We start from the raw sequence: 25,408 nt of genomic DNA, 5'->3' as shown, positions 1-25,408 counted from the left end.
AAAGGATCCATAAGGCTGCCCCTGTAACAGCAGTTAGGCATTAAATAAAGGCAACAGTGATACAAAGATGCCTTGGTCAACCCAAGTTCCCTGAAACTTGGTCAACCCAAGTTCTCCTGCTCTTCCTACCCCCAAGGAATTAGAGTGTGAGCAGATATATGCTCAAACTATGTCCATGGGTCTTAAGAAAAAAAAAGCTTCCCCCAATCATAGGATTAACTTAATTTAGGATTTATAGTCAGAGGTTGAGAGCAAATGTCACAGGTTCCTGAAGTAATAGTTGCAATATGTTAAATAAACTGCCAGATAATCCATAGAACACAATAAAGGAGGAAAAAAAACCTCTAAGCGGTTCCTCTATTCAGATCTGGGGGAAAACGGTCTTCCTAGTTGAAATTTGGCAACTGGTTTTACTTCAAAGCCATGATCATGACATGTTAAGACTTTTGAAAATAAACCAGTACAGCACGATTTTCTGTCTTTACTCAGATTTTCAGCTGAGGCAAGTTAGCATAATGTAGACATATCTATCCTGAAAACAGGAAACAAGAGTAGAAATTAATTTACATATCTTAATAAATTAACACAACATAGATTACAAATTGCCAAAATTCACAACAAACAGGAGGGTCTATAGGTTAAGGATTATCCACTGAAGTGACTTACAAATAATTTTGAAGTGTGACAGCAGTAGAGAATTTTGTAGCTTGTTTGCAGACAATTGGAGAAGAGGGGGAAAAAAGCAAAATTTGACACCAATTATTCATTCTGTAGCATCAGTTCCCTTTAGTTGATACTGTACTAGAGGCATTTTCTATAAGCTTTTCATACTGCAGTAAGGTATGCACATGACATAGGAATAAAGGGCCGTTTGTTGACCTCATCATTTCTTTTTTTCTCTTTCTTTCGCAGTCATGTAAAGATTCTTTGGATTACCAACACTGTTTACAAGATGGTATATGTATCATCTACAAAATACCGGTGAAGTACAATATCTGCTAAATTTTAGTCAAGGATTGCTTCCTTTCAAAATGATCGTTGATGCACTGTTAAAATAGCTTATAAAAACAGCCATTTGGGAAAAGACTTATAACATTCTACTGCTGTTCTATTACACATTTTAAAGCTATTTTTAGATGAAATCTCAATATTGCAAAACAATTTTTGATCTAATTACAAATGCCTATGAAATCTAGAAATAAAACAATATTGGTACTATTTATATTTCTATAGAAAGGAAAGATAATATCCAGGAGTGGCTTTTAAAACTATTAATGAGCCCTGGCAATGCAAAAAAGAGATGGATTAGGTAGATGTAATGAGATATGATTAAAGGGTGTAGGCACTGAAGGGTGTTGGAGAAATTCTTTTCAGAGGGAGTATAATTAGTGTCTGATAAAAGTACTTAGTAGATAAGATTTTTGAAGAAGAAAGGTTAAGATAAACACATACCATATGACAAACCTGTTTAATTTTTTTCCTTTGGTTCTTGCGTAGTCAATAATCTGTTGAAGTTTTATACATAAATAACATTTGTTGAATACTTGATGAAACTTCATGAGACAATTAAAGGTGTTTTAATTGCAAAACATAGAAAGCAAAGAAAATGTTGAAGTGTCCGATTACATTTCCTTTATGCATTTGTCTTTTGATTTATGCAACTTATATAACAACCTGCACTTTTCCCTGAAATTAAACAAACAAATGGACTTCTTAAAAAGTAAGCTTTCTAGAAGTTGCTTAGCAAATTTCAAAGTAATTTTATTAAATTGAAAGATTCTTCTCTTAGTTCAGGCTTTAAAATATGCAACAGCCTAAAGCAGACCATCCCAGCCACCTTTGTACAAGTCCCGTGCAGAGCCTCGTTTTTGTCCATTTGGCCAGTAATATTCTGCATACTTTAAAATAACTGTTAGAATGAGATATTAGGCCTTTGGTTTTCCACTTTTAAGTGTGAACCTTCAACCCACAACTGGAGTTTGAAATTGGAGTGACAAATGTTAGTTCAGTTAGAGCACTCATAGATGAATCGCAGATAAATATATTAGATCCAGAATAGAGGTTCAACATGTGAACTTACCATGTGAAACATGACAATATGAAATAAAAGCAAATGCTGCCTCCTGTGCATCTGGGGACTCCTCACTGAAGGACAGATACCATGTCATGGTCTCTGCTCCCTATTTTCAAGACCAGCAATGGTGAATTCGCCTCGTTTCCTTGTCCTTAAGATATACTCTACTTTCTACAATAATTAATTGCAACAGAAAATTGTTTAGGACTTCATAGACTCATAGAATGGTTTGGGTTGGAAAGGACCTTAAAGATCATCTGGTTTCAAACACCCCTGCCGCGAACAGGGACACCTTTCACTAGACCAGATTACTCAGACCTCCATCCAGCTGGCCTCGAACACTTTCAAGATGGGGCATCCACAGCTTCTCTAGACAACCTGTGCCAGTGCCTGTATGCACACAGTAGAGAATTGCTTCCTAATGTCTTATATAAAATTCTACCCTCTTTTAGTTTGAATCCATTCCCTCCTGTCCTGTCACTACATGCTCTTGTAAAAAGTCCCTCTTTGTCTTTCTTGTAGGCTCCCTTCAGGTACTGGAAGGCTGCAATGACATCACCCTGAAGCCTTCTCTTTTCCAGGCTCAACAAGTCAAATTATCTTAGCCCTTCCTCATGGGAGATGTGCTCCATCCCTCTAATCATCTTGATGTCCCTGCTCTGGACTTGCTCCAGCAGGTCAATGTCCTTCCTGTGCTGGGGACCTCAGAGCTGGGTACAGTACTGCAGGTGGGGTCTCATCAGAGCAGAGTAGAGGAGCAGAATCACTTCCCTCAACCTGCTGGCCATTTTTTTGAAGCAACCCAGAACACGGTTGGCTTTCTGGGCTGCAGTATTCTGCTGTATTCTGGACTTTCAGTATTTCAATATTCCTTTTCTACTCGTGTCTTCATGAAGAGGAGAATTGGTAAAGCTCAGCATTGGAAACTCTAGCCTGACACATGGCTTCTGAAATATCTCCTCTGAAAGCTAATTCAGGCCCATGTGCTAAGAAAACCTGTCTCAACATGTCTACTTCTTCAAATTCAGTCACTGAGCAGAGGAACTCTACTCTCAGTAGGAGAGCAGAAAAGCAAAGCAGAGCCTGAGATCAGGCTTTGCATGGAATCCACATGCTGATAGCACTAGCATTGTTTCATTAAAGAGGAGTAAACCGTGATCATCTTTCTCATCCTCAAAAGTATGTCACTTAGAGGACTGCCACACGTCAGAAGCAGGTTTTCTTCTTCTGTCTGTGTACATGAATGTCCTTGTTTCTTACATAAGATTTCCCGTTGCACACAGCACATGCAAAACTCAAGACCCTACATGGCATGGAGGGTGGTCCTACTTATGGAAAAATGCACAGTTATACAAAACAGTCTCTAAATCCTCTGCCAGGTTATTCAAGTGTACTCATTCAGTATAAAACAGCAGTTCCCACTGGGCATATAATCTATGCAGAGAACATCTGAAATTGCTACAAAGCACTGAGTTCAAGTATCTTGCAAAAACTGCCCCAAAAGACTTATGGTTATCAGTGAGCAAATAAACAAAACAAATAATTTATTTGGCAAAAAGCTTCTGTCCCTAATAAGCAAAAAACAGGTACATACATCCAGACTTGAGGTTATTTCATGAAGATAGATATGGGCACAGGGAGCAGTGCTTTTCATGCTATTTCAATAGTAGATCAACATCCTAAAAAGAAATTAAATAGATCTTTTGTCTCATAACTTGAGTAATTTATACAGCTCCTACCAGTTCATTACTAATTAATTAATTATTTGTGAGATTTTTAGCTCCTCCAAACTTCAAGCAGACTTTTAAACAGTAGTGAATGAATTCTAGAGGTCAGAGGAAGCTTTAAAGTCATTCCTAACCAATAGCCCTAAAAGAAGACCAAAAACCTCCATTTCTTGACAGTAATGTTATTTCTGAAGTGTAATATAACACTGGAAATCAGTATTGTCAACATTGTTCTTTGCCACTCATTTTTCAACTGCAGCTAAATGAGGTTCCCCCAAAAAAATCTGAAATACTTTATTTTTTAAATTATCATACTAAGCTGGTATCTAAGTTGGCATATATTTTTGTGAAATAAATTCTTAAAGTTCACAGAGGAAATATGCTGTTAGGTCATCTATTCCCTGTCAATGACAGAACGTTCCTCATGTTACGTTATTCTCTAGGGGTTTTTTGCAAACTTGACATCAAGTGATTAGATTCATGGGGCCTCCAGCATTTACTTGAAGAATCTTAAGAATCTTTTCTACCAGTTTCCATCAATCCATCAGTCAGGAACATTTAAAGAACATTTAAACTTTATTTTAACAGCTTTTTAGTGTTAGTCTATTTCTTCCATTAATAATCCAGGGCCATCAGGCAAGAGGGCAAAGATTCAATGGACTCTGGCAGACCAGGAATGAAAATGGAAATGTCAGGAACTCTGTTGTGTTGCAGGAAGAGAGGGTGAGGTGGTTCTTTGGAGGTGGTAAGGCAGAGGTCACTTCTTCCCACACACCTGTTCACACAGGTCCTGATGCCCAAGTTTCTTTCTGTAAACCAATACTATTTTACAATTTCAATAGGGATGATGGTGGAGTTGTACAGGAAAAGTCTGGATATCTTTAGGATCTACATGAAAACAAGGCAGCAATCACTTTTCTGCTTTTCTTGTAGGGGCATGTGTCAGAAAACTCTTAGAGAGATTGACAAATATGGCTTCATGTGCTGAAAAACAGAGACAGTGTTCAGACACCCGTAAACCTGCACTACTTTCTGTTGTCACCTATCTGGGTACTACAAGCTGTGGCCTGCTCCATCTTTGGGGTAGGAATCGTAGACTGGAAATAATAGTACCATCCTGTTCTGCAAAACACTTTTACTCACTTGTCTTCACTGCTGTTAGGCTTTCTTTCCTCTTCCTTCTTTTTTTTTTCTTGATATTGCCTTAATGTTGCTGTTGCTGATGCTGCTGTTGCTGATGCTGCTGTTCTGCTTGAATGAGGAACCAAAAAGCATATAACTTTTCCTAGTTTCTCTACCTTTTTTGCAGTTTCTGCACAATCAAACTGATGGCACAGCCTCCAAAGCAACAACTCTGGGCTTTCCATTGGTGAATCTTGAAGATGCAGTACAAACACACCACAAAGAGAAAGAAAGGAGTTTGCCTGTAGGTAATCTGAACTTTTCCTGAGTTAATTTAAGCTGACGGGAACTGGTTGCAGTGTTTGAGTGACAGAATTTACCCTGTACAAAATGGGAGTTGGTGTAGAGGAGAGGAGCACCAGAAACATGAAAATCTTTACTAAAGATGAGGAAGGATATCCTGTTTGGAGAGAAAACTATGGAATAAGCCCTGCTGGCCATATATGTTTTAGGTGTTTCTACAAACAGAGAACTGCAATGCATCATTGATTTGATTTTTTTAAATAGGGAGATTATGACTAGTGTTTTCTGCTTCTAGTGTATTTGGTTTAGTGTTCCCTACTATTGTTATAAACTGATTCATGATTTTCTTTAAATGTGAACTTAAAGAGTCTCTCTTCTGCTGTGTTCCCACTTGCTTTTGGCTTTGTTTTGGTTTGGGGTTGGTTTGGTTTGCTTGTTTGTTTGTGATTTGGGGGGGGGGTTGGGTTTGGGATTTTTTTTCTGGTTACACTCAAATACGTTCTACTCCTAAGTGAAGGCAGTATTATACTCCTCCTCTCTCTCCAAATTAAAAAGTGGCTCTTCTGAGTGTCACTCCTTGAGGAAGGTCTGCGCAATCTGTTGAGGATTAGGGACACATTGTGTGCAGGAAGAAAATTGTCAGGGTTCAGATCAAAGTCGGGGTGGAGGGGGGGTGGAGGGTGGGCAGGGAAGTGAGGAGAAAAAGAAATCACCAAGCTTATCTCAGAGACTGCAAGGCATCCAGCTCCTTCTCTCTTAGGGCAATATGTATCTTTTCCCCACTACTTTCAAGGAGTTGAAATAACTATTTGAAACATAAGAAAAATAACTCCTCACATGAGGCTTCAAACAATACTGAGATTTAGGCACGCATCGTTCCGAGCTGAAGCCACAGGAAAATATTGGCCCCTTTTTTAACCTCTCAGACTGTCAGCAAATTCTTTGCATTTTCTGTTTCAGAAAACCCTACAAATAATGGACAGTTCCTTTCAGAAATTGACAGTAACACCCCACTCTTCCCAGGTTTTCAGAGCTAACAGTAGTGACTGGATAGATGAGGCCATCACGAGCCAGAGACATCATCGGCACAGAACACTCTGTTATTTATTTAGACTCTGAAAAAGAACCTTCTTGCTTATTTTCCTAAAATAATTAAAATGCATCACTTAAGTTCCGATTTGCTAAAAAAAAAAAAAAAGGCGTGGGAGCATAAATGTTTTGGCTCTGAGCTGACAGTAAATATATCTTCACATGATGTTTTTATTTTACCATTTCCAATGCATCTATCCTTCCTAGCCCCTTCCCCTCCCCCATTAATTTCTGAAGTGTCTGAAAGAGCCCTGGAGCTCACTGCATTCTCTCTCCCCTCTTTACGGCGGGATATCAGATGTATTACCTTCCCCCTTTGCATGCCTGGTGACGGGACGGAAGAATCGATTCAGCCGGTGTGTACGGGTCCGCGATGGCACACTGGACCAGCACGGTCCGCGTGGTGCGGCCGCGGAGGCACCGCTCAGCGGGGGCGAGCACGACGGAGGGCGAGCGCTGCCACGGGGGCCCGTGTGCGCTGCCGGCGCGGAGCCTCCCCGCAGCGGGGGCGTCTCAGGCAGCGGAGCCCGTCGCCGCTGAGCCGGAGATCGTGCTTACCCCCTGTCTGAACGGGTGTCTGGTCCGTTTCGGGGTTTTGGTGCTGATTTGTTGATGTATTTTTTAACCCGCAAAACAGGTCCTAGGGGCGTTACTCCAAATTCCTCCACTGCTTACTGGCTACACCAAGATAGGAGTTTCTTGGATTAAACTAGGGAAAAATATATGTACACGTTAATTTCAATCTTCGTTCCCCTCGAAAGCTCAGAAATGTCCGTTATTTTGCACGTTGTGCAGAGAACCCAACTTAATATTAATTTAAGAAGGGTAACTCCAGAACTACTGGTGATGCTCATTTGCAATTCCTACACACTGGCTATTATGTTCAGAGAACTAATCCGACCTTCCCTTGAAAACAGAGCTTTCACTTAGCTCGCTGCGCTCCTCAGATTTCCTTTATAAGAGAGCCGTTGTTTTGCTGGGATTTTATGATTTTTAATAACATTGCATAGACATTTGATGGCTCCCAAGACGTGTGTAGAGCCCTTTTCTCTCTCTCTCTCTTTTTTTTTTTTTTTTTCTTTTTTTTTTGTTCTGGCTTTTTCTGTCCTGAGCCTTGGGAGTCCTGCCGTGCTCCCCTGGCTGTCGTGGGACGCGAAAGTTGTGAGCACCCATGTTCCGTTCCTTCTCCCTGTTAGAGCTGTCGGGGATGAGCACCAGTCCATAGGCACTGCATAATGGCCATCCCTTTTACACCCTGGATCGGTGTCCAGCCGTGGAGCACCGCCGAGGTTTAATTGCATTCATCTGCTGGCATTTGCTGAAAGGGTGAGTGATATGGGCTATGCTACACACCAGGAAATTCCTCCCTGGGAGAGCTGGCAGTCCCTGTCCCCTTAGGCAGACACTAAGTCGGGAAAAAATCAGGCAGGGTTTTCTTTGGCCTCTAAACTCAAAGTCCTGAAATCCTGAAGCCGCTGACATGAAAAGAGCCCTTGACTCTGCGACCCCTTGCAAACCAAGACGAAAGAAAACCCAGAACTCGGTGCAACAGACCCGGCCCATCCAATCACATTTTCCCAGAGCACCCAGAGTACCCGAAGGTAAGGAATGACCCAGCCGTCCAGGGCCAGGCCAGAACTCGTTTAGGCCGGGCCTGAGTGGCTGGGGCATCTGATGGTCGCTAGTAAGACGCGTTTAAAGCGTTTATTGGCATTATGGCAATACAGTGCACGGTCAAAAACATTGCAAGAAGTTACAGGCTTGTCCAAGACAGCCTTTCCCGCCAAGTCCGAGGAAGAAGCTCCAGATCTGCACGAAGTTACCCAAGGAATGAAATAATGTTGGCCATTTTAGTGGGTCTTAGTCCGTGTCGTCCTGTCTCTCCCACTTCGCACCCGCCTCCCCCATCCTATCTCCTGCCCCAGGGTAGATTTTGTTCCCTATGATTGTTCGGCGATTATCGAAGAGCCTGACTTAACCTCGGACACCTGCCCGGGAGATTTCGGGACCGATTATTTTATGAAGTACTGTCCCTCGGATCCCTGAATCGACCAGGATCCAGATTTCACGGCAGCATCTTGAAGCGCTCTGATGGCACCTCTGGCTCTCGTCAGGGCTCTAGCCCATTTGACAACGCAGCCTCTCCTTCTCCCGAGGACACGATGGTCTCGTGTTAACACTCCAGACAGCCACTTCTCCGATCTCTCCCTTCCAATCCCCACTGCCCCACTGCCCAGGGTCTCCCCTCCCCCACCCCACCTTCACCACCCCATTTTCCTTTTTGATTCAAGAGAACAAAAACCGGTATTTGGGTTTGCCAACACACTGTCCTGCTCTGCTTTTGCATCAGGACTTCGCAGACCTCATTCATCACGGATCCTTCTCCCGGACAGTTCCCGCTTTGACTGTCAGGCTTTTCTCGTCACGTCACCTTCTTCCTCCACAGATACCTAATCAGGGAGAGAGCACATCCCAGGCACAGCCACAAGCAGAAAAGTCCGCCCACCCCCACCTTCCTGTGCTCCCTGCGACCGCCCTTCAGGTCCCATGGCTTGGGTTTCCCAGGACTCAAGAAATACAGGAATAGAGAAAAGGGGCCCACCGCTGCAGGACCCGGTGCTAACACAACTTCCCCAGGTCCCGTGACAAATTTCCCCACGCATGACATGACAGCACCAGACATCTTTCTGATGGGGCTGTTCACATCCGTCCCCGCCAAAATATTTGCAATGCTGGAGAAGGATGCTGCTCAGAGAGCTAATGGCATCTGAAGGAAGGGGAAGAAATGCTGAACGTCTGGTTAGCAGAGAGTGGAAAAAAAGAGACATCGAGGAGTGGTTTTTCAAGAGCTTCTAAAATAAAGCCCCTATAGATCACCATTTTTTCTCAGAAGAAAGGTAAAGGTATGAAGACGTCTATTTAACTCTTTTATTACTGTTTCTAAAAGCAGGAAAGAAGGTACAATCTGTAAGACATGGCTCATGATTTAAGTGATAACTCATCACATCAGTTAGTAGCTTTTCAATTATCGACTACTGCAAGATGTGCATGAAAACATTACCAAAAAAAAGAAAAAAAAAAAGAAAGAAAAAAACCCAAAAACAAAAAACAAAAAAACAACAACCTCCAAAAAAAACAAACGAAAAAGGAGCTGCAGTCCCGAACTCCCGCGAGTCAGAGTGTTTAATAACTAACTAGGCTCAGCTCTGTGTGTCTATGTGTGTTTGTATTTTCATTGTCAAAGAATAAGCGTGTATGTTCTTCACATGTTAGATTTCAGTTTCTCGTTCATTTCGACATTCTCTAACGACCCATCCCACAAAGGTGTCTAAAAGCACCTACAGATTATCTGCCATCTCTCTACTACTCTAATGTGACACACCTACCTACATTTTAGGGGCAAATAATTTGAGACAGATTTACAGTTCAACCCTCTCAGCAGACAGGAGGAGAGGTCTGTGTGGAATATAAATTCAAGAATGTAATTCTTTCTCAAACAAATAATCTGTTCCCTTTCAAATATAATTAATGTTTTGATAGTCCATTTCTTGTGCGAGAGAGATACAAAAACAGAGGCAACCTCTTGAATCTCTGTTTGTATATTTTCAACAGGAATTTACAGTACCTATCTTGTGAATGTGACAGATAGAGTGTTTTAAACATTTAGAATTTTATTTATTAGCAGAACTGCAGCAGGAAACTGATAGATCCTTACTATCCATCGTGCCCATTTAATGTACGTTTTTGTTGCAAAGGAAATTGCAGTTGCAGAAGGAGGGCATTAGTCTTTCACTGGGATGAGAAATGTTTCCTAGCTTTCAGGATGCAGACTTCTGTCCTGTTGTACTCGGGAGGCACATGTCCTTGCGCTTTATCTTTCATTCCCCTCTCTCTTCCTTCCGTGGGGCTGAGCTACGTCCCTTTTTTTCTCACATAGGGGGTTAAGGAAAAGAGTGGGAACATTTCGGTTTTGACGGCCTCCAGCGTTCAGACTGGTCCGGGAAACGGTGTGTTTCAAGTCACATAGTCTGAACAAAACCATGTTTGAATATGCCCAGAACATTCGTCAGATGTTTGTTAAATACTGTTATATGATTGCATGGATCATTAGTTATAGATCTGCTACCAAATCCAACGGGGTTGAGTTATCTTTTTTCCCTCTCCTTCACCTCTCTCCCTCTCATTTCTTCTCTCTCTCTTTCCTTTCTATCACTGGTTTTGGAGGAAGGTTTGCAAAATAATTCTGTCACGCTTCGGGAACACAGAAATCGTTGATATTCATTCTCAATGCCCACATCGTTTCTAAAGCACAACACAAAATTGTCTAGGTTGAAAAAAAAAAATCAGTGTTTTAATCCAAATGCTACAAATCCTGGAGATCGACTTGAGACCAAAGCCATATGGATACTCATATCCGGTTCATCAATGGCCAGATTCCATGTCCACAAGTATCAAAAGTAAATTTCACATTCGTATCACTGAATTGGGTCCCCATTGTAACTATAGCCTACTAATATATCTTGCATTAATTTTCCAGTATCAAGTTATTTTTGAAAAATTGAGTATTAATCGGAAGAGTGGAGAAACTTTAAAAAGCATTGGTTTACAGATGAGGTTGGCTTGCCTCACCTCACTTTGCTCTAACGGGCATTTTCAAAGAAAGGGAGGACACACCTAAAAATGAATCTTCATAGAAAGAGGCAGACCTGTAGTCGGTGTGAAAGTCTTCAGCAACAATAAACATTAGGAATCTGCGTCATTACTAACCTTAAGAAATATTCAAGGGACATAAAAGAGTGGGGTTTGCATTTTCAAAATAGTGCAAGGTCCTCTAGTTGTACAGGAAACAGACCTTGCTATTCTGATATGAAGTTTTTAAAAATTAAAAAATACCTCCAAAATTTTTTATTTTTCTTCTGAATTTATAGTTTCTGCATAGACTATTACAGACCCACAGACTGTTATCTCCCTACACAAGAGTAATATAACTTGGATTTGGAGAATATAATGTTTCAACTCCCTTTTATTTTTATTATATATGTTTTCTGGATTTACCTTTACTAGAAACTGCTAAAATGTCTTTTAAATACCAGAACACTATGACAAAGATAACCTTAGTTCAATACAAAGATACCAACCTCATTCACTGAGATCCAATTAATTCGATGTTTGCCTCCAGTGATCTGCGGAAAAAAAAAACCAACCACACCAAAAAAAAGAAAAAAGTACAAACAAACAAACAAAAAAAAAAAACCAAAAAAACCCACAACCAAAACCTCCCCCCAAAAAAAACCAACCAAAACAAATTAAAAAAAAAAAAAACAAATAAAACAAAAAACAAACCCCACCAAAAAACCCAAAACCAAACCACAACCCCCCCACACACACATACGGAAAGGGGGGCGACAGACACAAAAAAGGAAAATATTTACTGCATTGATCTGATAATATTTCGGGAAAAGTCAGATACACAATTTCTAAGTATTGTATTTAAAAATAATAAAAATAACTTCGACACCTCTGGGATGTGCAACTGGTCTTTTTTTCGCCAAAGGCTAACATTAGGGACGATCGCACTTACGTTCAGAAAATATTGTTATTTTTCTTAATGGGGAAAATTGGACTCCCGCGACTTAGATCTGTGGTTTTTAGAACTGGGATGGAAATTGGACTGACATCACTTTGCACTTTAACAATCGGATTTCGTCAGGGTACAAGTTGTTTGTTTAACCCGACAGCTCCGTGCACCCCGTCGCACGCTTTTACACACTCATTAAAACGATTATTCACGACCTGTCGAGTGTTTTCTCGTTCATTCACAGGAAAGACTTAGCGCTCTAAGATTCAAGAGCATACGGTCAGCTATACCACTGGCCGAGGGGAGAGATTACTTATCTCTGTGATCATCTGCTGCGAGGCCGTCTTATCTCTACAGGTTGTAAAGCAGCAGTTCCTGGAGGTAAAAGAAGGAGGGGAAAAATCCTCCCCCCTCCCCGACAAAACTTGCCTCGAGCAAAAGACGAGGAAGAGAACGGAAGAAGGGCTCAGCACTTGCTCAGCACCGTGCGTGGGTCCTGTTCCCGCTTCTCACCCCGTGGCTCAGGCTCCCGCGGCGCCGCTCCCCGGGCAAGCGGCGGGTACGGCGGCAGGGGCTGCACCCCGTGGGGCAGCGCGGCCGGCCTAGGCCATGGCGAGGGGGCCTTCCCTCCCTGCACCTGGCTCCGACACCGTCCCCCACCAGTTTTCCCTGGTCGAGAGCTCGCTCCCCTCTGCCGAGCTGCCTGTGTCAGCACAGTCGAAGCGGAGGGGGGGAAATATTGATAAAGCAGAGCCCTCTCGGAAACGGCTGCGAAAGAAAATGCGAATGTCCTGTCGAAAAAATTGCTAAAAAAAGAGATGAAAATGTCAGCCTTTTAGGGTCCTTGGAGGGGTTGGCTGGGAACCAGGCCGTTTAGCAGAGAGTCTGGGGCAATTCCTTTTGGATCGATTAAATCACTAAGCAAAAAAACAACTTAAAATATCCCCTGCTTTGAGGACTCTCATATTTGGATGCCGATCCCTCTGTTTGTTTTGTTTGGTAGGCTTTTTCTGTTTAATATATTGATTCCTGATTTCGATATTCAGATTACCTGCATCTGTGGAGATTACATTCCATCTATGAGGAAACCCCAGGGCCCACTCTGTTGCTGGGAAGGTGTTTTACAAGAACAACGGAAGCCAAGGGCCCGGAAGGCGAAGGACGCATCAAATCCTGTTCAGCCTCTGTGGATCCAGAAACCTATTTTTCATTTGGAAAATATCTAAACATAATGCCCCTTTATTTAAATGAACCGACCCCGAATGCAACAAGGGATTTTAATCTGAAACGGCTTCCTAATTGCTCGAAAGGCAAGCACGTATAAGTAATTTGTTAAACTTACTGGATTGCAATAATCCACTATCAGGTTAGCTAAGAATGGATCTGTCAACTGTGTTTCCCAGTCTAAGCTCTTTCTTTCAAACCAATCTGGTAAAATAATTAGCAGACAAAGAACTTGAAATATGTAAGAAAATACCTAAAGATCTGCATAAATAAACATACTAATCAATAGCAAGCTACTCAACACTTGTCTTATTGATGAAGAGACAATCGATTTTGCTGTTCCAACCTGCAATCAGAGATCTGTATTTAATTATTAGTACTTTTACCTTTACTGATTTAATAATGAAAATAGGGCTACCCTTCCATCTAAACGCAAATTATAGTGATGGCATAACCAAAGGCAGCTTATGCTTCCCAGCACAACAAACAGCTTTGCTCAAACAAAATAAATAAGCAAGAAAGAAAGAGAATATGCAGAGCGGCTTTTTCTGATTCATGCTAGAGGACACCTTCACAGTCAGAAAGGACTAGACAAATATATACATGCATATACACACACGTATATATAGAGAGAGAAAGAAAGCGCGCGAGAGAGAGAGATAGTGGGGAAAGTTCATTGATAAAACAACAATGCCATTTTTATTTGCATAATTCTCATCTGTTTTCTCATAGACCACTATGAATGTGGGTATACAAAATGCTAATAAAAATACCCTTTCCATTTTGTACCACTGTGAGTGTGATACAAAATCTAGACTGCATCTTAAGTTTCCTAGATGCACTAGCCATCAGAAGAGCAGTTCAGAAACCTAAAAGGAGATTTACTTATCGCTAGTGTATTTCAAAGTTACCTATAAGCCATAGCACTAAATATATAGATGATTATGTGATGTGCTTAGCCGTATCCCCCCATAGACTGCTCTAATAATCTGTCCCAGCTTTGTTTCGTTTGGGGTCTAGTGAAAAGTCTAATCACTGCCGTCATCCCCACTTGGAAATATACTGGTGTGGGGATGCCAGAATGTTTGAGTGTGCAAGGAGCATAAAAGGAGAAGAAACGCATCTTCTAGTATAGCATCACCAAGATTTTTGCTTCAAAAGAACAATTTTGTAATGAGTGAATATTATCAGTATTTAATTTGCAAAATATTGCATGCTTTTGGGACATATCATGCTTCACAATGAGGTTATGTTTATTTTTTTATGAGAATGCAACTTCTCTCTCTCTCTCTCTCTCTCTCTTTCTTTTAAGCTGTTTTCTAAGGCTGAGAAAGAATTTCTCATTTTTTTTACTCTACAGCCAGGCTTCAGCCAGATTTTTTTGGCAGATATTTATCTCCTCTTGGATATGATTAATTTAGCAGGCTACCTAATATTAAATACTTGCGATCAGAAAAATTCTGAGTAAAAGCAGAGCAAGCAAGGTGGGGATGTGGGGACGGGGGGAGACGAAGAGAGGTTCTCTTCCTTCCACTAACCAACAGCACTGGGCTAACACTTAGCTTGGAGGGCCGCCAAGTTAAAGGGGAGCTCGGTAAGGTCTTCCCCGCGGGCCGGTCGCAGCAAACCCCATTCCTCCTCCACCGTTAAGGGAGAGCTGCCGGGAGCGGCCTGAAGGGGAAGGGCTCCGTTCACGTGTTCCTACCTCCCTGTGAAAGATGCTCTTGCAAAATCATTCATAAAGCGCTCTGAATTCCCCACCGTGGGGGGGGGAATCAAACCAAACCAAACCAAAAACAAACAACCAAAACCAAACCAAACAAAAAACCCAAACAAAAAAAAAAAAAAAAAAAAAAAGAAAAAACCAAACAAAAAAACCCCAAACCAACCAAATATATCCCACAAACAAAAAGTCGCCAAAAACCCCCAAGAGAGGTCAGGCTTCGTCTTGCCTTTATAGTTTGAAATTCAGGTTCCCTGGTCAGGCGGCTCCGGGCTTGGAGAGTTTTCACCTCTCGGTCTTAGGTTAAGCAGTTCTTTGCAGCTAACTTTGCAGGGATACTTTACTCACCTTAGGGTAAGGTGACAATGGCAGGTTTTTCTCAGACTCCCTCTCGTTTAGTCTTTCCTCTCAAATCACGGATAACCCCAAATACACTTGGAGGACTCCCTAGAGATAATTCTTTGAAATGGACTTTGCATTCATTTCCCCGACTGAGAGCAGAAAAGCCGCTCGCTTTAAGCCCAATTCGCTAGCCTGATGCTATATTCTGTTACAGGGTATTGAAGAGGGGGAGGAGGGGAGGTTGCTAGTCGTTTCTTTGGTTATTTATTTATTTTGGCAGTTTAATTTATTTTCTTTTTTTTTGTTTTTCAAGTCTTTTCTGGGTCGTTTTGCCTCAGTGGAGCGAGAGGAGTGTTTAGCGAGCCTGATCCTGGATCGGAGCATCCTGGGCCAGTTCTTGGGAAGAGGACTTTAAACGCCTTTCCCTAGGGCAACCTCTGTCTCTTAGTGGCTAGGAGAACAGAAAGCTAAGTCTGCGTGGAGAAGGACACCGCATATTTTTCCTCCTTTCTGAAGGGAGGGAGGCGGCACGGACTCAAGCACTCCGAGTACAGGTGCCCACCGCCTGCAAACCACCGTTTTAAGGGCGGGAGGGGGTTGTCGGGCCTTGGAAGAGGCCGCGGGTGAACAGGGCTGTTTCCCGGGGCTCCGGGCGCTGTGCAGCGGGTCCCGTGGCCCGGCGGGGCGGCTCTCCCGCGGGGCAAGAGCGCCCCCAGCCCGCGGGACGCGCAACGCCGCCGCCGCGCCAGGCCCCCGCCTCGCCCCGCGGACACGCGTGTCCGGGCACGGCGGCCGCGCCGGGGCGGGAAACCGGGAGCGTCTGGCAGAGCCGGTCCTTGCCGTTCTGGAGACACGCCAGTGTGGGTGCCGCTCTCCGCAGCGTGGGGAGCTCCACCCGTGCTCTGCGGGACCCACGGGACATCCCCGGGCTGGTTTGAGCCGGGCAGACAAACCGCCAGCGGATCTGTCAGAAGTCACCGCCGGCGTGCGCTGTGCGTGTGCGAGTGCGCGTTCCCGTGCGCGGGTGCCGGTTCCTGCGAGGCGGGGGAAACAGGCGCTCGGTACCGCTGCCCCCTGCGCTGGGGTGTCCCACGCACAGCGTCACGGAAAATTCAACTTGCTGTATATTAAAAAAATTAATTATTTTCGTGAGGTCAAAAATTGCAAGGAGCAAAGGGGTCAAAGTTATCCGCCGGGTGGGACACGTGCCGTGGCTCTTCCCCTGCACCACGTCGGGACAGCAAAACAAGAACAAGTCGGTCCACGGAGGGCCCGTCCCGGGTCCTGCCCACGCACCCTCGCGCCTGCCCCCACCCACAAGGATGAACACGCTGAGCACATCAGTTGTATCAGTCGTTTAAACTTCCGCCCCTATTCCGAGATTTCGGTTTGCGGCACGTAAATCTCCACGCATACAGAAGGCAGTTAAGGAATTTGGGAAGTGGGAAGACAAAGGGAGAGTGTCTGCAGCTCTCCCATGAACATGAACGTTGCCCGCGATGGGTTGTAAGGGAGCAGTTTCTCCGCCGGAGCACTCAGAACAAAATCCAGCTCAGATTTAGATGTACGGCTCTTTATCGATCTCCTCGATCTCCCAAAATTTTTGGCATTTAGTCGCTTCCTTGAAAATTTAGGGATATTCGCATTCTTTACACAATCCTGAAAGGTGGGAGAAGCCTGTAGCTTTTTCTCAAATGACAGGCTTAGATTTTTTTGGAAATAATTCATTACGGAATCCGCCTGTTCTCATCATACTAAAATCGTCTTTCATATAGCAGAGATGGATCAAGGACCAAATTTCCTCCCGCAATGAGTAGTGGCGGGGAATTTTGCCTAGCCCCGTAATATTTCTGCGCTGTGACAAAAAAAGGCAGAGGAGGCTCAGGGATCTCCTGGAACCGCACTCTCCCCCATCCTGGTACCAGCGGACAAAAATCGCGCGTGTAGTTACTTGATTCCTGAGGGTAAAAAGGAGTAAAATCCGCACTCACCAGGTGCCGACGGAGGACTCCTATCCCCAAGTGCCAACGTGCGTCTTTCTTGCAGGTAGAGGCAGTTTCTCCTGGAATCTTAAAAAGGCAAACACAACATTGCACCCGTGTGACTTTCTCTGACATTAGTGGCAAAGAAACAAACAAAGAGCACGTTCATGAAACAAGCTAAAATATCTGCAGGTTAACCACAACAACTGCTAAACCGGCGAAGAAACTTCTAACTTACCGATTGAAACGAAAGAGTCCGAAGGGGAGGGAGGAGGGCGGGGGAGGAAACACTTTGAGGAAGAGACCAAAAACAAAACAATAAAAAAGGAAAAAACAAAAACAAAACAAAAAAATTTAAAAAAAAAAAAGGAGAGAGAGAGAAAATCCTGACAGTAGGCACACTCAGTTTTGGTGTAACTGGTGCTTTGAAACTGTGCTTCGGTTGCACGGACGATCTGCTTATCGTGGGGCACAGGGAAACAGTACATTTAGACAGAAGTCTGTCATCTCTATTCATTCGTATCACATGGATCTGCCTGTGGGGAGAAGAGGTAGGGAAGGTTTTCTTGAAGTGCACCTACCCTTCTGGCGGGAAGGCTTGCTGGGATTGCTGGGCAGGTTTCTTCTGGAGGGTCCCATCTCTCTGGAGTAGCTGCAGTGGAGTTGAGGGCAGGTTCTCCGGTGAGGTAGGAATGTGCAGGAACTCCGCCCTCTGGGCACAGTCACACAAACCCAGCAAAACACACAGCCAGCCCTAAAGCCTCCATTGATCTTCACCTTCACCTCTTTCTAACCCAATTCTCCACCACTTTTTGACCCATTTACCCAGACACCTTCACCATTGGGAGGGGAGGGGGGGTATTCAAAACAAAGACATTTCACTGCGTAGAACTGCAAAGGAATCTACTCTAGACTCTAGTGCAATGGATAGACACCTCTGCAGGGTTGTGTGTGTCTATATATATGTATACATATTTATTGCCAACCGCTGAATTTTTATTCGTGTAGTACGAATGCGCATATACTTTCTCGGGCGGGTGTATTATCCGCGATCACACAATTAAGTGCAATAGCGGTGATTATCTACAGGCAGATTTTTAGTTTGTTTGTTTGTTTCCTATCCTAAGGGAAAATACGAACAATTAAAGAATATAGTCACTAATAAAGCAACGAGTCTTGATCAATGTTCTTCCTTAAGCAAAACTCTGATGTGGTTCAGTAAAAATGTAACCGGACTTCAGTGGGAGTTTTGCTTGAGTGAATAGTGAATACATCGTGATTGAGACCTCATATTAACACAAGTGGTGAGGGGGTGTGTACCTGAATCATGATTTCTGACATAAATCTTAATAATCGACCGAAGAAGTTATAAAGACCAAAATGACATTCCGGTTAAACTATTTTTTTCAAGTACCAGATTAAAAAAAAAATCACTCCCCCAAACATTAGTTTTGTGCCATTTAAGGCAAATCATATTTTTGTTAACTTTCTTTTAAAACCTTTCATAAGAATACGTTCCACATAGCGGATGCTATTTTACCGTAACAAAAGAAAAATATCTAAAATATGGCAAAAATTGTTAGGCCAAATATCACGTTGAGAATTCGAGTTACTGTTTATTATGCCTCAAACATATTTCCGAAGGCAATCTTAAAGCCGTAATTGGATGTTTCTTGATGAGCAGATTTCTTCTCCTACGATCTGTGTGAGCAAAGTTAATCACCTCAAACATCAACTAGGAATATAACAATAGCTCTTTAATTCCATAAAGACCGCCCGTCCCCCATAAACACTCTGAATTAGGAAACGCCAAGGAAACGACGCTAAGACACCTCATCATTATAGAAATGTGCATATTAAAAAAAATCCCGAAAGCTTATCTTCAGGATTTGACATATAAACCACCGCGGAAAAAAGGTATCAGAAAGCAGAAATACTGTATGCTAAAAAACTTAACCAACCAAAAAACCAACCACACAAAAAAACACCTACCCCAAAACCTCCACAAACAAACAATCCAACCAACCAACAAACAAAAAAACCCACAAAAGAACCCCCACCACCTCACATTCAGTACTGAACCAGCCTGTGCAAAGATTAACCTCGGAGACATCCTCAGCGAACAAAAGGGTTTCTCTGGCTGGGGAGCAGGCAGAGGTAAAGACATATTTGGGGCCTTAGCGGTCCTGCTACCATTCATGACAACTTTAGGAGTTTATTGGCTTTATTTTGGTTCGGTTTTGATTTTATTTTTTTCCTTTACAAAAATAATCTCTTTGCTGGCAATACATTTATGGAAACGTGAATAAATTACCAGCTCAGCAACCACCCCTGTGCCCAGTGCAAGAGAAAGAGGGAAAAGTCTGTGACACCTAAACTTGCTCAGGCAGTACTTTGCTACACAGAGCCTAGAGGAAGCGCTGGGACCTAGTGCTTGCTTAAGCTAAGTCTGGAGAGACAACATCAGGGCTACCCTTCAGAGGAATTATTATGCGTCACGCTTTTCTAATTAATGCTTATTAGCCAACCTCAAACTCTGACATGGCGGGATTGTGCTTTCCTCCAACCTGACTTTCTCCTTTCAGTACAGTGAAAGTAGATTTTTTTTTTTTACATTGCGAACTAACTAATACTTTACGTATGTGCAATTGGATTTCCTACAGTATACAGCAATTGCAAGTGGTAAATAATAAATAATTTCCTTTGTCATCTGCAGTTGATGCCGCTTTTTTGATTTGCACAAGTACACAGAATTGGGTCTCCGGGCGCCAAGAATTTAAATTACACCTATTGCGTTTTATTATTTCCTATAGGTTTATTGCAAAGGAGTTTTGGGTTTTAGTTTTTTTGCATTACTTGTTTTAATACAATTGAGTGAAGAACACGGGGGAGGGTAGGAGCTTCCAAGTGGTGGTATCATCTCTTCATTCCCCAACAAAGCGATCGTTTCCTCATAGTGATGATTAATTTTGAATTGCAGGAGTGAGAGTGAAAGCCAAGAATATCAGAGGTTTCTCTCCTTCTCCTCCACACAGTGCAGAGCTGGGGTCCCATCTCTCATCCGTAACCTTTCAGTCCTCTCTTTCCTGCAGATCTGCTTGCATCTGTTTATACATTACTTATTTTCGGGAGATTTTCCCTTCCTCCTCTTATTCTTTTAGCTTGACAAATATTCTATTTGCAAGAATTCAGATTTGCTATTGCTTCTTTGTTCACCTCCCGGCACTTTTTTTCTCTTTTTCTTCCTCTTTTCTGTCTTTCCAAGATAAGCTCTTTAAAGTGTTTGCGATAACATCTACGACCTATAGATTGTTTTTCATTGGGCCTATTGTGAGCAGTCACCGACTTATTGCACTGCCGCAGAGCCCAGTCTAGGCTTCAAACGTAACAAATGAACAACTTGTCCTCTGCGGTCTCACCGCGGGATCCAATTAGTTCCTAAACCGTTTGCACAAGTTTTTTAATTATTTTCGAGAGTTGCGGCTTTTATAGGCTTCCCTAAACTCTTCAAGAAACCAATTCATTTTAGGATTAAATGCTTCTTAAAATTACTAGCAGCGTTGCTCCCTTAAAACTAATGGATTGATTCTCCAGGCAACGCAGCATTCTTATGGACGCTGGCATGGGTTACTGGGCTTCAGCAGACACTGAGAAAAAAAAGAGCTCTGTTTAAAAACTTTGCATTTAAGTGCATCCATAGAGGTTTGATTTGTTTCTTTTTTTTTTTTCTTCATTTTTTTCCCTATAACGTTTAAACATCGGTATGCAAGGCAGGGTGTCACGTGACTCCCGGCCCCTGCCTCCTTGCCATGGACTGCAACTTCACCTCACCCTATTCGGTTCCTGCCCCCTCCGCCTGGCCGAAGGCACAGAGGAGAGAGCTGTCTGTCCAAAAGAACACCGCTACTTTCACAATAACTAAAACCAAAGTGTTTGCAGCATCAAAAGTATATAAATACATATAACCTAGATACTTCCGGAACAGTGTTCCTTTAAGATAAGGATTATATTTTATACACATACATATCACAGCTTGCTAAATTTCATCAAACGATCATATGATAGTTAATATGTGTGTGTATATACACGCACATACACATCCTTCGTTAACATATCTCGAGTCATCGTAGAGATGAAATTTATTTCTTTCAGGATAATAAGTCTTTGAATGCATTTCAGAGATTGCAGGAAGAGCATGTACCTATATAATAATTCACCTTGGATTTTTCCGAATGTGTGCTTATACACTTAAATTGTATATGAATGTATGTATATATACATATACGCGATTTTAAGCATCTTCAGCGTAAGGCAGTTTCTAAGTAAGACATCCCACCTTGTACTATCAATTTTTAAGCAGACTTGATAAGAGTTCTGTCCCAAAATGGACATCACAATAGTGACCATAATGTTTAATTAAATATTCTGATCTTTTACATTTGAAAATACTGTAGTTAAAGACAATGGCAGAGAAGGCGGGGGGGGGGGGGGGGGGGGGAAGAGAAAGGAACATGTGAAAAATGGTGGACTGTGTAATAAGCAGAGCTCTGATCTCTCTGTAACTTTCAAGCCTCTGCCACATTAGGGTTAACAAAAGAGACAAAAAACTATCAAGTATATATGAATTTAGCCTATTTTTTTATTTCTGTGTGTTCATAGTAAACATTTTTGTAAGTGACAAACACGGGCATATGACCACAGTATCACAATCAAGAAATTTTAAGACGACATTAACAATCACTCAAATTTATGCGGCTTTTGCGCAACACAGGTTACATATTTGCAAGGTTTACCTATAAGTACAATAGGTATTAACATTTCACTACATTTAGAAAAAAAATAAAGGTGACCTGTTAGTGACCACATACATCAAAATATACACAACACAAACTGAAGGCAATCATTAATTTTGTCCCCTTCTGATTCATTTGAACGGGCAGTGCTGCAAACTGAAATAATGTTGCTGTTTTTTTAAATTACTCCGTACACTGAGTGCATTTTCTAGAACCCAATCTTTGGTCTAAAAGTAAACAAACAAATAAAAAAAAAAAAAAAAGGGAATGGAACCCCAAAAAAGCAGTTCGGTAAAGAAAATAATAAAATAATAAATGGCCAAAAGTAGTTCTTGGGCATCTTTCGGTATTAATTCTGCTTAAATACAAATTACGTTTTAAGGGTTTTTTATAGTTTTCATAAATTTAGTTTGGTTTTGGTTTCTTTTCTTTCTTTCAAGGTCTGCACCCACCGACATATCCATGATAACTTATAATACTGCAAACATGGAGAATCGGGTGGCTTTTAGTGATAGACTTATCATATTTGAATAAAAAAATTGCAAAAGCAGTCACTATTTAGATACACATTCTACTATGATTTTGTCTTCCAAACTTCATAGACTACAATGCAATCTCCCCACATTGCACCTTGCTGACACTCCTCACCTTGGTGGAATAATAAACAACCCTAAAGACTGAACAAACGTACAGAAAAATGGGGGACTTAATAAAAAATACCTGGACTTTTTTGTTTTGCTTTTTTTTTCTTTTAATTATCATTTACAATGCAAATGTGTGTAAAATGTTCACTTACAGTCTGATCCCATGGATGTTAATGTATTAAAGGGTTTGAAGAAGACCCCTGATTTTGATGTGTGAAATAATCAGAAAGTCCTCCGGAAAGTCCCGTTGTAAAACTTGGCAAAGAAGGTCTTAAGGACTCACAGGGGAGAGTGGAGGGCGCCTGTGGCGACGTGGAGGAGGAGGCTGCCCTGGCCGTCATTGAAGTGCTGCTTTGAGAAGTCATTGAAGGGTGAGGAACATGGGGGAAAAAGTAACTCGTCTGTCCTGCTAGGAGATTTACAGAGCAGGGGTTTAGGGAATAGGTGCCAGAGCAGGGAACTGACAAGCCACACGGCACTGAGGCGGCCAGAGCTGCTGCTGTGAGGTGATGAGTGGCATAAGGTATCTCTCCATTGACTAGTCTATCAACACTTAACCCATTAGACGTGGAAAAGGAGTGGTTGTTTCCCAAGGAGTTTTGAGTCAACACTGAGCTGTAGGGCATGGGGTGGCTGGGGTAGGCAGACGTGGTCCCATTGTAACTCAAAGTGCTGCTGGCCCGGGGGTGGTGCAAGGAGAGGAAGGGGGACATAGGCCAGTACAAGGATCCTGCCCTATCCATGAATGTCAGTCCGGTGGAGGTGAGCCGGGCGCCCCGCTTGAAGGCCAGCTTGGCCCGAGAGGTGGTGGAGCGACGGCGAAGCTTGCCGGTAGTACCCCCAATGAAGACGTCGTCGCTGGAGGGGTCCAGCATCCAGTAGTTCCCTTTGCCCGGGTCGTCGTAGTGGCGGGGAACCTTGACGAAGCACTTATTGAGGGAGAGGTTGTGGCGAATGGAGTTCTGCCAGCCCTGCTTGTTCTCCCGGTAGTAGGGGAAGTTCTTCATGATGAACTCGTAGATGCCATTGAGTGTGAGGCGCTTCTCGGGGCTCTGCCGGATGGCCATCATAATGAGCGCGTTGTAGCTGAACGGCGGCTTCTCGTACTTGCCGTTCTTCTTCTCCCCCTCCTTCCCGCTCTCCCCGTCCTTGGCCCCCTCCGCTGCCCCCTTCTTCTCCTCCGCCGCCTTCTCCTTCTCCTCCAGCTCCGCCGCTACCGCCGCGCCCGCCTCGCCTTTGCCCGCCAGCATGTCCGCCTTGGCCACCTCCAGGGCGCCAGAGGCGGTGGCGGTGGGGGGCGGCAGGAGGTGTTGCCCCTTCTCCTCGTCCTCCTCCTCTGCTGCGGCCGCTCGCTGGGGCTGCTGCGGCGGCGGGTGGTGATGGTGGTGATGGTGGTGGTGGTGGTGATGGGGGTGGTGGCTGTTGTGGTGGCTGTGGCTGCTGTGGTTGTTGTCGCTCTGGACGGCTTCGGGCACCAGGCTGTTTATGCTAAAGGAGGATTTCGGCAGCATTTTCACTTCCTTCCTATCTCCCATGTCCAACATCACACACTGGTCTGAGGGGGAAAGTTGCGGCGGCCGAGGGAGCTGCTCGCGGGGCGGCGGCGGAGGTGGCGGCCGGAGCGGCGGCGGTGGCCGAGGCGGCGGCGGCGGCCGAGGCGGCGGCGGCGGCCGAGGCGGCGGCGGCGGCACCACCGGCAGCGGCAGCGCAGTTGGACCGCAGTCTCAAGCACTGGCAAGTCATGTAGCACAGACAGGAACCGCCGGGGAGGGGAAAAAAATAACAGTCATAATAATCACCGATCAGAGAAAAATCAAGCCGAGTCGGAGCGGAGGAAGAAAAAAAAAAAAGATTAAAAAAGGGGAAAAAACCCTCTGAAACCCCCCAAAAAAAAAAAAAAAAGGCAACAACACACAAACACACACACACACACCAAAAAAAAAAAATCTACTTCATGGTGCCCGGTTCCCCCGGCACCGCAGCGCAGGGGGAGGCAGGAAGGCGCAGCAGCCGCGGCGGGCCGGCGCGGAGCGAGGCAGACGGGCGCTCCAGCCCGCCCCGGCCGCAATTAATTTCAGAGCTGCCGGCACGCACCGGGGCTGTAAAACATTTTTTGGTTTAACCTTTCCCACCGGCCGCCCAATCAGGGCCGGCGGCGTGCGCGCGCGTCTGCCCGCCCGCCGGCCAATGGCGGCGCACCGACCCGCCCCGCCCCGCCCCGCGCCGCCCCGCCCCCGCCGCCGCCAGGGCTCCCGCCGCGCAGGGATACCGGCGCAGGGTCGCATCACCGCTCCCGTGCGCGCGTCCCCTTCCCCCGCGCCCCCCCGCTGCCGCCGCCGCGGGCACAAATCCTGGCACGCCGGACATCCCGCGGCACGGGCCCGGCCTGGCCGCCCGTGTCCCTAGATCCTCCGGCAGACCAAAGTTGCCCCTTCCTCTAGCGGCGAAGGAGGCGGGGTGGGAGGCCGGGTGGGTGAGGCGAAGCGGCATACCGGTGGCGGCGGAGGCACTACTTTGCGGATCTAGCCGAAGTCTCTCGGCGAGTTTATTTTCCCAGGCCCGGTTATTTCTGTTTGTTGTTTTACCGAGGGAGAAAACAAAACCATCGTCCGGAGAGGACGCAGGCGGCGGGGTGGGCCCGGGGTCCGGGTGCTGGACGCCGCTGTCCGCGGCCTGCCAGGGAAGACAGGTCTGCTCCAGCCCGCCCGGCCCGTGCCCGCCGCGCTCCTCACTGTGAGTTGGAGGGCTCGGGAACGATCGGGCACTCTCCTCCCCTGCGCTCTCCTTCGTGTCACCGGCGGCCGGAG

At 44.3% G+C, this 25,408-nt stretch overlaps 1 protein-coding gene and 1 long non-coding RNA gene across 4 annotated transcripts; both read right to left on the bottom strand.

The window, feature by feature from the left end:
- Nucleotides 1–8,000: 8,000 nt before the first annotated feature.
- LOC113981764 lies at nt 8,001–18,091 on the bottom strand. Of its 3 annotated transcripts, XR_003538529.1 has the most exons (5): nt 17,746–18,091; nt 17,174–17,251; nt 12,945–14,826; nt 10,945–11,498; nt 8,001–8,765 (listed from the first exon to the last, which is right to left on the bottom strand). It is a non-coding gene; the product is annotated as an uncharacterized LOC113981764 (long non-coding RNA). The 3 variants fall into 3 exon arrangements; XR_003538525.1 differs by lacking the exon at nt 8,001–8,765 and having other exon boundaries at nt 10,432–11,498; XR_003538526.1 differs by lacking the exon at nt 8,001–8,765 and having other exon boundaries at nt 10,432–11,498; nt 14,656–14,826.
- A 3,688-nt stretch (nt 18,092–21,779) lies between these two features.
- FOXG1 (forkhead box G1) lies at nt 21,780–25,187 on the bottom strand. Its single transcript, XM_027709317.1, has 2 exons — nt 25,094–25,187; nt 21,780–24,332 (listed from the first exon to the last, which is right to left on the bottom strand). Exon 2 carries the CDS (start codon nt 24,143–24,145, stop codon nt 22,772–22,774), a length of 1,374 nt encoding a protein of 457 aa, XP_027565118.1. The 5' UTR covers nt 24,146–24,332; nt 25,094–25,187; the 3' UTR covers nt 21,780–22,771.
- Between the last annotated feature and the right edge of the window lie 221 nt (nt 25,188–25,408).

The sequence above is a fragment of the Neopelma chrysocephalum genome, unplaced genomic scaffold (assembly GCF_003984885.1).
Source record: "Neopelma chrysocephalum unplaced genomic scaffold, ASM398488v2 Primary Assembly neopelma1_24, whole genome shotgun sequence".
Lineage (NCBI taxonomy): Eukaryota > Metazoa > Chordata > Aves > Passeriformes > Pipridae > Neopelma > Neopelma chrysocephalum.
This window is presented reverse-complemented; position numbering and strand designations above follow the sequence as displayed.